The sequence below is a fragment of the Apteryx rowi genome, unplaced genomic scaffold (assembly GCF_003343035.1).
Source record: "Apteryx rowi isolate R43461 unplaced genomic scaffold, aptRow1 scaffold_15, whole genome shotgun sequence".
In the NCBI taxonomy this organism is placed as follows: Eukaryota; Metazoa; Chordata; class Aves; order Apterygiformes; family Apterygidae; genus Apteryx; species Apteryx rowi.
Genome location: NW_020447752.1, coordinates 3,885,735 through 3,900,454, shown reverse-complemented (window position 1 = coordinate 3,900,454; position 14,720 = coordinate 3,885,735). Strand labels below are relative to the sequence as shown.

General features: G+C 36.7%; 1 protein-coding gene across 1 annotated transcript in view; it reads left to right on the top strand.

Annotated features, from left to right (window-relative positions):
• The window catches only part of RIMBP2 (RIMS binding protein 2), a 78,795-nt gene that overhangs the window by 23,476 nt on the left and 40,599 nt on the right, over positions 1-14,720 (top strand). The window contains exons 6-7 of the mRNA XM_026058862.1: positions 6,314-6,518; positions 12,192-12,343. Coding sequence (XP_025914647.1) covers positions 6,314-6,518; positions 12,192-12,343 — 357 coding nt within the window. The remainder of the gene's footprint in view (positions 1-6,313; positions 6,519-12,191; positions 12,344-14,720) is intronic.

Sequence of the window (14,720 nt, the reverse complement as noted above, 5' to 3'; positions counted from 1 at the left end):
TTGTTTCTTGTGTACAAATGACATGAAGAATAGAAGCAAGTTCTTACTCCCATTTAAAAGCCATGAACTTTGCTGTCAGTTTTAGTTGGAATAGCTCAAGGTTTGCAAAACCTCTTTTTCTGAGTTTCAGAGTTTCACAGTTTTAAAAACAGAACCTTTATAATAATGGAACCTTTATAATGGATACTTACAATTAAGGTTAAATAATGTTTGCAACCACATGAAAAAGTCAACAGAAAATTACAGTAAATTAATACACTTGAATATCTGCCTGGTGCTGACAAAACCTTTTATTCCTTTCCCAGTCTGCTATTTAGAAATGCAGACTGACACGCAGTGTTGTGCAAGATAGGACAAATGACAACTACATGTAGAGGAAATTAGAAGCCCTGTAAGGAGGTTCCTAAAGCAAGCAATTCTGCTCCGTTATTTCAAAGCTGGGCTCTACAGATTTTGTTTTAAGTTCCAATCATATAATTTGATATGCAAGGATGAGGTAAAGTATCAGAAAATACAGACACACCAGAAAATAACATGCTAATTGCATCCAGATTTGCTTTTGTTCTTTTTATTTTCACTTTTATTTCATGCATAATAAATTTTCAGTGAATAAATACCAAACTACTTTTTCTGCCTGAGGAAAAAAAAAATCACATTAAATAGTTATTAATACATAACATAACATATCATAAAGAACATGCAGTATCATGGATTGGCTATAACAAGCACCTTCTCAATATTTCTCTTAGAAATGTGTTTTTAACAGAAGATAATTTTTAGTCTTTTTCCTTTTTGGCAGTAGTTCTGTCTGTATAGTTATCTGGTCATGCACTGATGGAAGACAATCTTTCTGGTGCACTGATCACCTTTAAAAAAATTTTTTTTGATTATTTGCATCTATGAAAGTTAATATTCCCACAGAAAGTCTTTACTCATATGCTTTCACTATTATCATATATATTAAGTTTGTTTTGCCTTTAAGAATGTAAGATAATTATTTAATACCTGGTGCAAAGTATATGATGCAAGAAGATATAAGTAGAAACAACGCAGTGATTATTTACCCCCTGAAGCTAATCTAAATTCCAGTTTAACTGATTTGTCTGCTTCTTCTGATTTGCATAACCCCATCAAAGTTTCTTAAGCTTTTGCCTTTTATTGCCATAAGCCTATTAATTTTTAGCATTTTGCTTATTTAATCTGCCTTTTGTGATTCAAAATCAGCAGCACTATTGATTTCTGAAACATTCTGTAGTGGATTTGTGTTAATGCATGTTTCTACACTTATTAACTGTTTCAATGTTTTTTGCTTTGAAATGTTAAAAAAGTGTTCAAAACTGTTTTTATTTCTTTGTTTATTTCACATCTCTTTGTTTACTGTGTCTTGTTTGGAATTTATTGCTTTGCACTTCATCCAGAACACCTTGGACAGCATGCAGGTATTTTAGGGCATAAATTCTCCTTTCTCTGTCCTGAATCTTGCTCCTTCCACGTCAGAATGCGTATGCTTGTCCTGCCCTACCTCGCATGGAGTGCCTGCTAGAACCGTTGTTACGCGAGCATGCTTGGCATTGATTAGCTTAACACCAAATCACCCAAATCAGAAACCTTTCCTGCAGAGGATTGGTCTTTGAATACGGCATGATTTAATGATAGCTCAGATACATTCTTACAAGCATGCCCAGTGAGAATGGTTCAATAGTTTATTCAAGACTGTAGCTTTCAGACTGTGTGGATTTTGTCTGAATTCAGATCGTTTCTTTGCTAATGCAAAGATAAATTTACATGATATATTCACCTGAGGTTGATGTATTGAGCCACCTACTGAAAGCCATTGCTGCTGCATACAGTTAAACTATGAAATGATAACCCAGTAGCTGAATATGTGAGCTAATCATTAGTCTGAATTCAGGCTGTCCACCTGGAAAGCTGCTCATCATCTTCTGTGTCCTGTGTGAACAGTATCTGTATTGTAACAGATCAAGTCTGCTTCATTTTAGATTTAAGAAGCTGTTTAAGTTTTAGAAACAGCGCTGTATATTGTATGAGAAACTTGGCAAGTCCTGAGTGAAATAACGTCACTATGGTCTGCAGCAGAGAATGTCTTTTCATAAAACTACTACTATTAGTAGATCCAGTTTTAGAGGGATTTGGTACACTTGGCACTTTTGTGCCATCATTATTAGGATAGTCCGTATGGGCAAAGCCATGATATGGAATAAAAATTCAGTCCTACCGAGAGCGTAAGCACATGCCTGCCTCCTCTGGGACATGCATGCACACATGCTCAAATAGCCTGTTGGATGCAGGGCCCTCGCACGGGATCATGTTGTAATCCACCACTATTAATGGACACCATCAGTCTGTGGCACATGTAATTAGACTCCTAAACTACCCAAAATAGACTCTTCCAGTGCTAGCTGGAAAGTGAAATAACCTGTACAGCCATTTGCCAGGTTTGCCAGGTCTGTAACAGGGGAAAAATATTTCTAGATTTCAAATAAAGTTTAGCTGTTAGTTTTTGGTACCAGCATTGTCAGATATGTAGTACCTTATATTAAGCATAGAAAGAGTAAAATTGTAAATACAAAGCTCTTTGAAGATGAAAAGTATTATATAAAGAACTAATTGCTTTTTTATTGTAACATGCTCTACTACCGCTGCTTACTTCAGGATTTCAGCAGAACTGAAATCAGAGATATAGATTTATGATCCTTCAAGTGCCAGTAATTCAGTACCTAGGAAAACTATAGGTGTAACAAACTGTTTATCAGTAGGAAATACAATCAGTAAATTGAAATTGTAGGGATTATCTGTAGTCCTTATTTCCCAAATAAATTAGATTTTCATAGTAAGTTTATGAAGTGAATCCCAGAGTAACTTTTTCAGCCTGATTAGAAAAAAAGTCTGTCTCATGGTTCTACCTTCATTCCTTCACCTATTATTTTTGTTTTGATCAGAGTCTAGTAGTTCACTGTGACATTAGTGGCAATGTCTTACAGCAAAGAATAGACAGCTGGACCTTCAACCAACACCGATTACTCTTTCTCACAGTTCTTACATAGAAATTGGGAAGTGACAAGAATCTTTAAGGAAAAGGTGAAGACGTTGGTTGTCTTTCTGGGGAATAATCTGTTGCATTTTTCAGGAAGGGCTGGTGTTTCTTGTTAGCAGTGGTACAATTATAATCATCTGTATATTTTTGTGTGTTGCTGCAGTACTGTTTGGATATTATAGTGTTTGATCAGTATCAGAGGAAACATTCCTGTCTTAAATTTCCCAGGTTTTTTTCAAACAGCAGTAGAAGATCCTCTATTTTCATTAAAATTTCAGTAAAATTTAACATTTAACAGCTTCTATCAAGATATATTATTTAGTTTTAAAAGGGCAAGGGACTTAGATTAAAATCGGATCATTGTAAATCAAATCCACAAAGCTTTTTGGTATACATCAAAAACTAGTAAATAACATCAAGCATAAAGCAGCTATCTTCTATTAGAATGCTACTGAAATCTATATTTGTTTATTTTATTAACATAGAAATACTACTCTGTTTAAAGCCCGCTTAGTATCTCTCATGAGCAGTCATTTTTGCATAAATCTTTTTTTATAAGGCACATTTAAAATATTAACATTAAAGACGTGGCATGAAAAGAGTTCATCAGCTACTTAGCTGTATTTAAGTTCTGACTCACAGTCACCAGTGTTCGATCATGTCTACTCAAATAATTTTCTAGAAGTCTGCTTTGATTTTTTTACATCTTGTTTTGTAATGGGAAATTTTTCCTGTTCAGAAAGTCTGTGCCACTCCAAAGTCCTGATAAGAAGTTTTAAATGGGATTTTGGTAGTACATGGATATTCTGTTGGTTTTCTACAGTTAGGTGATTCTGGCTCTTAGATACTAACAGTGAAGCAAACAGTTGTCTGAAGTCAGAAAAAAAGGATGGGCCTGGGGATGCCTCCTGTCAATACTCTTGTGGATCTCATGGTAATTTTTCCTTCATATAGTATCAGCCTTGTGCTCACTTCTAAGTCACAACCTTCATTAAAAAGAGCAGTAAAGCTTTTTTTTTTTTTTTCCAGGCTTCATAGTGTCAGAGAACAGCTTGAAAATGAGGATTTTAGATACTCAAAGGAAAAGTCAAATAAGGCAAATACTGAAATGCAAATACATTTTAAATAATAAAAAATAATCTTTCAATAATATTTTTAAGTCAGTCTTAGCATTTTGTTGCAGTCTGGATCGTGATGTTTTTATTTTTTATCTCATGCTAGAGTTTCCACAACTGCTTATGGAAAGATCAGTTTATAGTCTCATGGAGCTGAATACTGTCATCCTAAAATTTTGCATTGGAAAGACAGGATCTAGAAACTACTTTAACTGCTTTTTCTATTTAATGTTCTTTTAAAAATGTACACAGGTGCCTTATTCATGAGCAAAGTGACGAGTAGCAAAGGCTCTCATTCCGGTCATTCTGGTTGCTTAAAGCCACAGTGAGAAGATAAAAGACAAAACAAAAGCATTTGGTCTTTGTGTAACTCCCACAGTGTCTCTCCATCTTGTTATATTTGGTTTCATAATCGGTCAGATAGATACAGTGAGACTTCTTTACCAGAAGTAAATTAATTTGTTGAATGAATAGGAGGAAATTATATCCTCAAAACTCACTGTAGCTTTTATAAATATATTTATTACAAAAAAGGAATAAACAATGCCACCTTCTGTCACAGAAAATTTGGATTTTTGTGTTCTTCTGAGGGCTACACAGCACATTCATTTATCTTTAGTTGTGTTAAGATCTGTGTATTGGTCTTCAGCAGTTTTCCTCATATGAACTGAGAAAATTTTGCTCTTTCAAGAAAAAAAACCCTTCAGTATAGCTGAATGAATCTAATTGATATCCAGCCTTCCTTTGTTAACACAGCTGTTTAACCAGGCATATGCTATAAAGGGAGTTTTAATGAGGGAAAGGGATGTTTGCTCATGATAAAGCATCAGATTAGGAAATAATGCATCAGCTTTTCACATAAGGAGCCTATTACTGCCTCTATTGAGCTACTTCTGCCAGCAACATTTGGGTCACATCACCTGAGACATGAGTGCTCCCGGGGCTTGAAATGGTGCAGTCTGTCTCTGGCACATTTCCAGAGCACAGACCAACTGTTTCCCCTTAGGTGAAGATCAGACCTCACAAATGAAATTCTCAGGAGCTCTGCTGATCCTTCAGGTCTTTGCAACAGGTGTTAATATGCACTTTCCTAACCTTCTGGGCACTCTGAATTTCTATTTTTTTCTCTTCAGCAACATTTGATAGTGAATGCAAACAGATATGCAAGCTGTTTGTAAATACAGATTGAAGTGTAAATGCATTACATTGAAAACATCAATTTATCCTTACTATAGCTGGTACAATAAATATATGATTTGGATAAAATAGAAGGTACTATGTTCATTTTCCTGCCTTAGTGTCTTTGCCACTGCTACGCATTCTTTTGAGTGAAGGTCATACAAGAAATCCTGAATTCCCATGTTCTCTGTCATTCATCTCAGCCAGGGAAACTTTCTTTTCCATCACCTCATCCAGTTTTTTCACTTCAAGAATTCATAAATTGTACATAGGCAAATTTCCCAAGTAAGCACAGAAACTTATTTTTTAACTTCTGTTTTGTTAAAACCTGATGCCTCAAAAATAAACAGAAATGTTTGCCAGCTATGGTATTTTTGTACTTCTCGCAAGCTTACAAACAGTTTCCTCTTGGCTGGTGTTTAGATTACTTCTGTATGGTTTGGCATCTGCAGTAAGGAGCATTATTTTTGAAAGAGACTTCAGCCAGTAGCTAGACCCACTGCATGAACCACTGCGTTGTGTTGCTTTTTAATATTTAAATGTTAATCTAGCAGTTCAGGAAGCTGCAGCTTAATAGCTGAGGATGGGCGAACCTCATAAACATATCTGGAATTTAGAGAAAGCTGGAAAGGCACGTAAAAGTGATGTTCAGATGTGAGTAGAACTCACAAAACTGTAGGTTTGCAGGTGTTCTTGGCAGTAATGTTCTTAGCGCTGCCAGAAAACATGATGAGGAATTTCCTCTTTGGAAATACTGAGAATATTTACCTCAATATTGCAGAGCTACTGAAAGGTTTTGTTCTAAATATGGGTTAGAATTTAGGGGGAGAAAAGTGTGGTTGTGGGCCTGTTTTTCCCAACTAGTTTGCCTCTCCCTGCTTTCTGGTACTTTAAGAAAATCTGACCCAATCACGGATCCCTCTGATCTCAGTCAAAATGTCTGTCTTATGTCTTGCTTGTGCAGGCCAAGGTCCGAGAGCTAGAGGAGAAATGCCGGACACAGAGCGAACAATTTAACCTCTTGTCCAAAGAACTGGAGAAGTTTCGGCAGCAAGCTGGGAAGATTGACCTCCTGAGCAGTAACTCGGTGGCATCCTCAGATATCCCTGGTTCTCCTAGTAAATCTCTATCCCAGTTAATGAATGGTATAGCCACTTCTATAGGCAAAGGTAAGGAATAACATTTTATTTGTAGGAGTCTCTTCTGCTTTCAGATTTTGAGATGTGATGCAGTGATGTAAATAGAGTTTGACTATGCAAATGTGAGGATAGAATTTGGTCCTGATCCTGTTTTGTGACTTGTTGCAAATTTCACAATATTTCTTATGACTTCACTGAGGTTGTTCCAGCTTGATTCAGATAGGTTGTTGGGTGTGGTGATGATAAGCCTGCTCAGTGTTAAAATAAGATGTACTGTATTCATTGTATAAGCATCTATATCTGTTCAAAGTGTAATGAGTCTCTACAAGCACAAGCTTTGTTGGAAAACCTTTGTTGTTTCAGCTGCAGCAGTTGGTCTACTGATTTGTTGAAGTAAGTTTATAGGGAAAGAAAGAACAGAGACACCCAGGCCGCATTAGCCATCATATAAAAGAAACTTGTAGTTAGAGCTGGGGAGACAATGGGAAAACTGAATGAATTATTTTGACAAATAAGAAAATATTTTTGTGTTAGTTGCATTTTTCAGCAGTTTTTTCAGCACTTCTCCATAAAAACTTGACAGAAAAAAATCTAAAAAATATTTTGAGGGTGGCAGACACTGTCCACAAAAACACTAATTCTATCACAGATGGATTTGGGTTGAAAAGGAGCTTCATGGGATATATTTTAACAGATTTACTTATGGATAACATCTATTGGCATTTACTAAAATCTGCAAAGGTGAGTTAAAATTTTTAACTGTATTTAAATTCATTTTTGAACATTTTAATTACTAGGTATTTCAAAAATGGAGGAGGCTACACTGAAATATTATTGATTTGAGTTTTAAAAGAAACAAAGACTGTAACGTCAGAAAAATAAAATTTATTTACATCTGTATAGGTTTTCCTGTGCTTATAGTGCTTAATATGTTCATCTCAGTGTGTGTTTTTCCAAGATCTGTGTTGAACTTTTGCCAAGTCATCTCCTGTTGCCAAAGGCAACTGCTTCTGCTAAGTATACAAGTTTGTTAATGGTTCATTTTGCATAAGAAATTTTCAAAGATCAAGGCAATACACTGGTCGAGAGATTACCTGAGGACACTCGAACTCACGTGTGTATCCCATGTTAGATTGTGCATAACTACATCATTATCAACGCTGAGGAGTGTGCATGTGATACTTAGCTCAGTATCATCTGTGCTAGAATGATTGAACTAGATAGAATGAACTACCTGATCTGCAAAGGAACATTCATAGTTGCCTATTAGGTAATTTCTGTTGCTTAGAGATTCCCCCAGAATTGTTTTAGAGTAGATATGAAGCTGAACCGGAAAAATTAAATAGTCCTGAATTTTTTAAATTTCGTCTTACTTCTAGAAAAATTCTGAGGTGGAGGGCCTAGAAATCACAAATCATTTCCCTGTCATCGCAGATGAGCAGATATTTTCAATGAAGGGTGTTAAACTCGATGTGAAACCAAGTCAAAAGGAACCAAGATGACATCCTTCTTTCATTTCACTTCAGTGACTTTGTACTTGGTGTGGGTTTTTAAGCACAAAATTTGAGGTGCCTGCAGTCTCGCCCATTGTGGTGCATAGTGGTTTGTAGGCTTTTCTGAAGCTGCAACTGCCTTACCAAAGTGCATTAACTGGAGAATTCAGAAGACATGGTGGAGGTAAGAAATTAGTAGAAATTTCCTTAATAACAACAGGATTAGCTCCTCGTTTCTCTAAGGACAGGATTTTCAAAACAACAACTAATTTTAAGGGAAAGGTAATTAGGAATTGAAATCTGCTTTAGGCAGCTTGTGAAGGTACAGTCTCCATCCCCGGAATTTATCTCAATAGGCCCCAAACTTCAAATGAAGAACAAATAAGCTTTCTGAGGTCCTGAGTCAAACTCTCTAAGCTGCCTCATATTTATTCTTTAAATACTAATGGAAACAGCTTTTAATAAAACCTCCAAAATGTAACAAAAACCTCCAAGAAGTCTTTGACTAAAAACACTTTAAACACAGCAAGGTCTGAACTGAAGTGATTTAAAGGCCTTGCTCTGTAAAACTGTTCTCATAACCTATTGATACTTATGCTAGTTAGAATTCAGGGCCTGCAGCACTGGTGTATAAACATCAGAAATCCTTGGACAATACTCATACTCAATGTGAATGCACTGATAACAATAAAGTAATGTTTAAGCAAGTGGGTAGGATTTTTAATTATTGAAATCAACTGTTTCACAATAATAATGGTAATGCTACAGCAAGTTCTTCAAGCCAGAAGTGTAATTATTTTTATTATGTGTGAGGAAGAAAGAACACAAGGACAGCTTTCAAAGCAAAGCAAATGACGGAAATGAGATCAGTTTATGACCAGCTGCTTTGCCTTAATTTGTGATGTTTGAATGTATCAGGAAATGAAACAAACCTAGCCAGAATAGACTGGAGTGTAAGAAGTTCACTCTAAATATGTAATAATGTCACAACCAGATACAGAAACCTTCGAGATTTATTATATATCAGATAAAGGGAGCATTTAAATGGTCTTTCTAGATAATTTAGGTAGTCCGTAATGAATCAACAGTCCCATAAATAAAATGGAGGATCTAATTGAACTTAAGTATGGTCAGCTTTAATTCTGCCTCAGACATCTAAATTAAATAGTCTGGAACTCTTCCTTGCCTCTTCCTTAAAAGGGTGTTCTTCAGACTTCATTAACAGACTAACTGCCAGTCATGGCAAAATAAAGGCAATTTTTTTATTTTTAACTTGTAGTGTTTTCCAGAGTGCAACTATGAAAGGAAAGCTATCTGTTTTTCTTAGTTTCCAGTGCGTTAACAAATTTTAGAACATTCTTAATAGGACAGATTCCACCATATTCTTCATATTCTCCATATTCATATGTTGTTCAAGTTCACGGAAATTAGTGAAATTGCAATGGATGAAGAAGATAACTTAGTTTGAAATTGTTTCTTACTTTGGTGGTAAAAGTAGACTAGTTTTCAAATGCAGCCATATATGGCTGTACTCATCAATTCATAATCCACAAAAGTAGACATCCTTTACAGAAATGATCAAAAGATTTCAGAGATTAAGGAGATACCAGAAGGAATGTGCTGCATGCGTAGTGAATCTCAGTTTAGCTTTTTGCTAAGGCATTTCTTGATAATTGGTATGTTTATATATTTTTAATCCAACTGTGACTCTACATATATAGAGTCAGCATGAATTTACACACGTTATTTAAATATCCTTTGACCTTTTAAAAAAGTCTGCTGTGCAGAGTCCATGGAAATTAACTGCTAACACTCTATGATATGGCTTGTCCAAGGTCTGTGCTTTCCAATTTATTACAGATATAAGAATAGCTCAGAATCATAGTAGTTTTAAAGATGCTTCAAGAAATAGGTTACATCGTGGTCCCAGATAAAAGCAGTCCTGCAAGAGTCTTAGAGGATCAGCTTCTGTTATTTCACCAACTTTTTCATAAAGAGACAGGAGTTGAGGGCATCCAGTGCAGTGTTTATCGAAGCAAGAAGGAGATACTATGTTGCACAAGTAGCCAAATATATAGAGAAACAGAGGACACAGAAGGAGGCAGTAAATCCAGTTAGGTAAACAGATCCATTTTGCCTAGCTGGATTTGGGACAAAAGCTACATTTTTCACATATGTAGCTAGGTATGGGTATAGACTTACTGTGATGGAAGTGAGGTGTCTAAATGGGCTGTATCTCCTTATTAGCACCACCTGGAACCATACAAGTGTCCAGCACATGATGCAAGTACAGCTACCGCAGTCTATTCCCTAGATAGTGTCTATGAAACACCCAAGGTAAATATTCTGCTCTCTGTTTTACAGGTGAAAAAAATAAGATAGCTGAATATTTTCCTGTGTCTTGCTATTCCTGGAGTTTGTTCTTGATAGTATGTGTTCCTGGCCTGGTCATCATCCTGTATACTATGCAAAGCAAGGGGTAGATAGTCCAAGAATCTTTCTCTGCATTTTGTATCTAGTGTAACTAATTTAATGACAAAGCCTGAAAAGTCCAGGAGGCATGAGACCCAACAGCAGTTTCCTTTGAATGAATAATTACAGTTGGACCAATTATTTATAGACTTGGCACTGACAGGCTGCTATGGCAAGCACATTAACAGCAAACAGAAGGAGCTAAATTGGCTAAAGGTTTCTGAACGGGGATGACTTTTCGTTATATATGTGAGAAAGGTTCCAAGAATAAAAAATGTGCCCTTTTCCAGTCCAGGGATTGCTGCAAGCAAGGCTGCTTGTAATTAATCTTTTGTATGATGACTTGTATGTTTCCTTGCTGTTAATGTGCTTAAGCCATCTTGCTGTAAATTACAGTGATGCAGAGAAAATTAATCATACTGGAGCAAGGAACACACCAGAAAACCCTCTGATGATGTGTTTTGGAACTCATTCTCCCTTGCAGTACAAATAAAGAGATTCCAGTGACGATTCCTGGTGACATGTATCTGGGAACCTTGTACTTTCAGATTCCTGGCAGAACTGGGGAGGGAATGCTGAACCTGCACATATTCAGTCTGAAAAATCAGAGCATGGACTCATTATGAGAGAGAGAGAGAGAGAGAGAGAGAGAGAGAGAAAGAAGGTGCCCTGGATAGGTGATTGCGTCAGCAATGCCCTATACTGTGTGCTTTGCTATAACTTCTGCTGCTACTGCACATATAATTAGGCTCCGTTTACAATTTCCTGCTTGTTTCTTTGTGGTTTGAGGACTAACCTAACAATTAAAGGGAAAGAATGTAAGCTATTTTATATACCACTTTTATTACTCTCCTGCAACCTTAATGAGGTTCTTCTTTTTACTTGCTTCCCCTCACCATTAGGCCTGGTTTCCACTTGAGTTGATAGATTAGAGTGTGTAGCCTCTTGCAAGGTTGCCTCCTTAGATCCTTTAAATGTGTCGTATAAGCTATCTTTTCCTTTCTGTTTTTAAGTGCTTTTTAAAAAATCAATATTCAAACTAAAATATTTCTGGAGGTTTTTTTATTTTTCATAGTCTGTCTCCTGTTTTTCCAGAAACCTGAGAGATGGCACTGTGATCAGATTATGCATTTTAGTACTGGTGTTAATGAGGAGCTCTTAATAAACATGAAGGTGGTGGTCTTGGAACTTACTACCCTGCAACAAACCAAACCACCTCCCTTTGTTTCAAAATGAACATCCTGCCAACTAAATTACCAGCATTTTAGTCACTTTCTCGGAATATAAGTGCACAAGTTGATACTATTTTCCAGTAGATGCCAGATTTTCAGAAAGCAAGAAATAGAAGGGCTCTAACAGCACCTTTTCAGTGCTGTTCAAATAAGTGGGCATGTTAACACATGAAATAACTTCTCAAAAGATGTTAGGGTGCTCAGAGCACGGGTGGACTTTTTTCATTACAGGAAACTAACTTCGTGGGGGTTTTTTGTTTGTTTTGTTGCATTAAAATATCTTCACTTTCTACATGATATTCCATTACGTATTGTTGATCTATGCAATCTACAGACAAGCTGGGAAATAATAGGGTTAGTTACTTTCATGCTCTCCAGTTTATCTACCTTATTTTTTTTCAAGATTTCTAACATGAGGAGAAAATAACTCATTTCTTGGTATTATTTGGCAGAGTTTCTAATTGATAGCAATTATTTGTTCTCATATGTATTTTGTTCACTGCCAGGTCATGAAAGTCCTTCTGGAAGTCGTTGTGTGATTTCAGAGTTTATACGACCCCTGCAGATATCTGGAGACAAACCAGAACAATTGTCTGTCAAACCTACATTCCTGTCCAAGTCAAGATCTGGTAGCCCGAGATGCAGATTTGATTCAGACGTGAGTCTTAAGTTTGTTACTGGAAATGTGTGTCATGGGGCTAGGACTTCCCTTCTCCAGGGGACCAGTGAAGGGAGATCCACCTGCTTTTAAAAAGTCAGGAGGTGGAATGTCCGCATTTTCTTAGACGTCTTGACAACAAGATCAGTGGGAATTTAACTGAGAGTTTCAATAGTTAGGCAGCATGAAAAATGGATGTGTGAGATCCTCAAGCTTCTATGAAAATCTGAGCCTTTGATAATGAATTTGAAGAGTTCTATACTGTGTTAAGAGGTCAAAGTCAGGACTTTTGTCTGTGTCTGTTTTGGTGTATGTCTATGTTATGTTGTGTTTTGTTTTTATTATTATTATATCTACTAAAAGGTGTCACTTTGAAACAGCCTGGGCAACTGGAAGAGCAATTCCATGCAGTGCCCTGTCCAGGCAGGTATGCTATAGGTTTGAGAAGTGGCTCATTCTGCAGAACTTGTTGTTTGCCTGGTTTTCATGATGTGTGAATCTTCTCACTACAATTAGACTGATACCACCTGCTAAGAGCAGTTTCCAGCACGCTCTTCTAAACTGATTTTGAGCCTGTAACCTGGAGGTGAAAGTTACAGGATGTTATCACCAAACTCTTACATCGTTCAACTTTCCACCTTGTATTTATCTGTACTTTTGAAAGGTTCTGTTTTTCCTAGGTTCCCAGTAGAATTCTAGTAGAAAGCCACTGGAAACCTCAGAAGACCTTTGCAAAGGTGCCATACAAGTCAGTTGTTGATATTTAGGACAAATGTTAAATATAAGAAAGTATAGGAAACATTTTAAAAGTCTCTGTAGAAGGGTATTATTTTCTATTAAATACTGTAAGCCTGTTCTGTATGGGCAAACAGCGATGAGGTCATTAGATTATACCCCTCACCCATATAAAATACAGTCCTGACTCCCATTCTTACTCTTTATAGAAGTAGATAAACTGCAACTGTGTGCATGTCTCTAGCTAATTTATATTCATTGCTACTGAACCTTTGAAAGATGGTGGAATCAAGATGTTTTTAAATGGATTGCAAGCCTGAGAATGGAGTAAGATGTTCCACAAAATATTAGATACCTGTACAGTAGGCATTCTGCAAGCATATCTAAGGATTTGTCCACAAATAAATACATACGTATTGCTAGCAACATGGGAATATTCACTGCTGTTTGGAGAGGCCACAAAAAAAGCAGCCCAGAGTAATCAAACTAGAAAAGGCAGCATAGCAGTGAGGTTCAGGGAAGCAGAACTAACAGCAAGGAACAGGAGAAGTGCACATCAGATTTAATTCCCTTTTTCTATTATTTTTCAGTTATCTCTCACTGAGAATGTCAAGCCCTCTTTTGCGAAACTGTTCCTTGTGTGCCTTCTTGAGTGTAATTATGTGATACGTACTTACATTATTCAAGCTCACAGGAATTCAGCTCCATTCTTTTTTAGAGGTATCCAGGACCCAGGGGAGAGTGTATGAATGAAATCATAAGGAAATAGTCTTTAAAAACAAAATCTAAAAATGGGGCTCAATGCTGTGAAGCGTGAAATAAAAAATGATATTTTGCAAAAATATTTCTGCAATTTTCCTGATTGTTATTAGCAACAATGGCCTCTGGAGCAGTTATTATTGGGTTAGTTATGAGCATTGCTACATGCCCTTAAAAAGACATCAGGAGGATAAGCCTTGAAAAGGTTACCTACATCCCCAAAGGATACGCAGAGGGAGAGTATCCGTTAGCTGACTCTCACTCTCCTCCTGTTCCGTCCTGGGAACCAAGCAGGGACCATTTTAAACCTGGAAGTTGTAGTTCAGTCTTCACTCTTTTTCCAGATTGTGAAATTCGAGTCCATTTTTAGACAATTTATCTATTTGATCCTACTGTCAAACCTAATATTTCTGCCTTAAAGTTCTCTCAAGCTCAGGTGAAAAGTTGTTCATTTTTCCTTAAAGGGCTCATAGCAAACTATAAGATAAGTGGAGAGAAAAAGCATATTTGTCACTTTAAAAACTCAACCAAGCTCAGACTGTGAGAGAAAATTACTATTTTACCAGTGAGATACCTAGTGCAGGGCTAAAGTAAGGTAGTCTGTGTTGATTCAGCACCACAATTTAATGTCCAGGTTCTCTAGACCAGACTTGTGATGAAATAAATGTGTGGCTTTGAAGAACTCTGTTGAATTAAGTATGATGGTAAATTCAGAGGGACTGTGGTGTTTCTTTCAGTTACAGGGTGGCTGGCATTCAGCCGATGCTGCTGCTGTGGATTGGATTGGGAAAGGGGTATATTTTATCTGATACTCATTGTCTGCAAGTGCATGGAAGCTGGCACTTGTAGCAGCTCAAAAATTTAGCATTTGTCTAAAGTACTT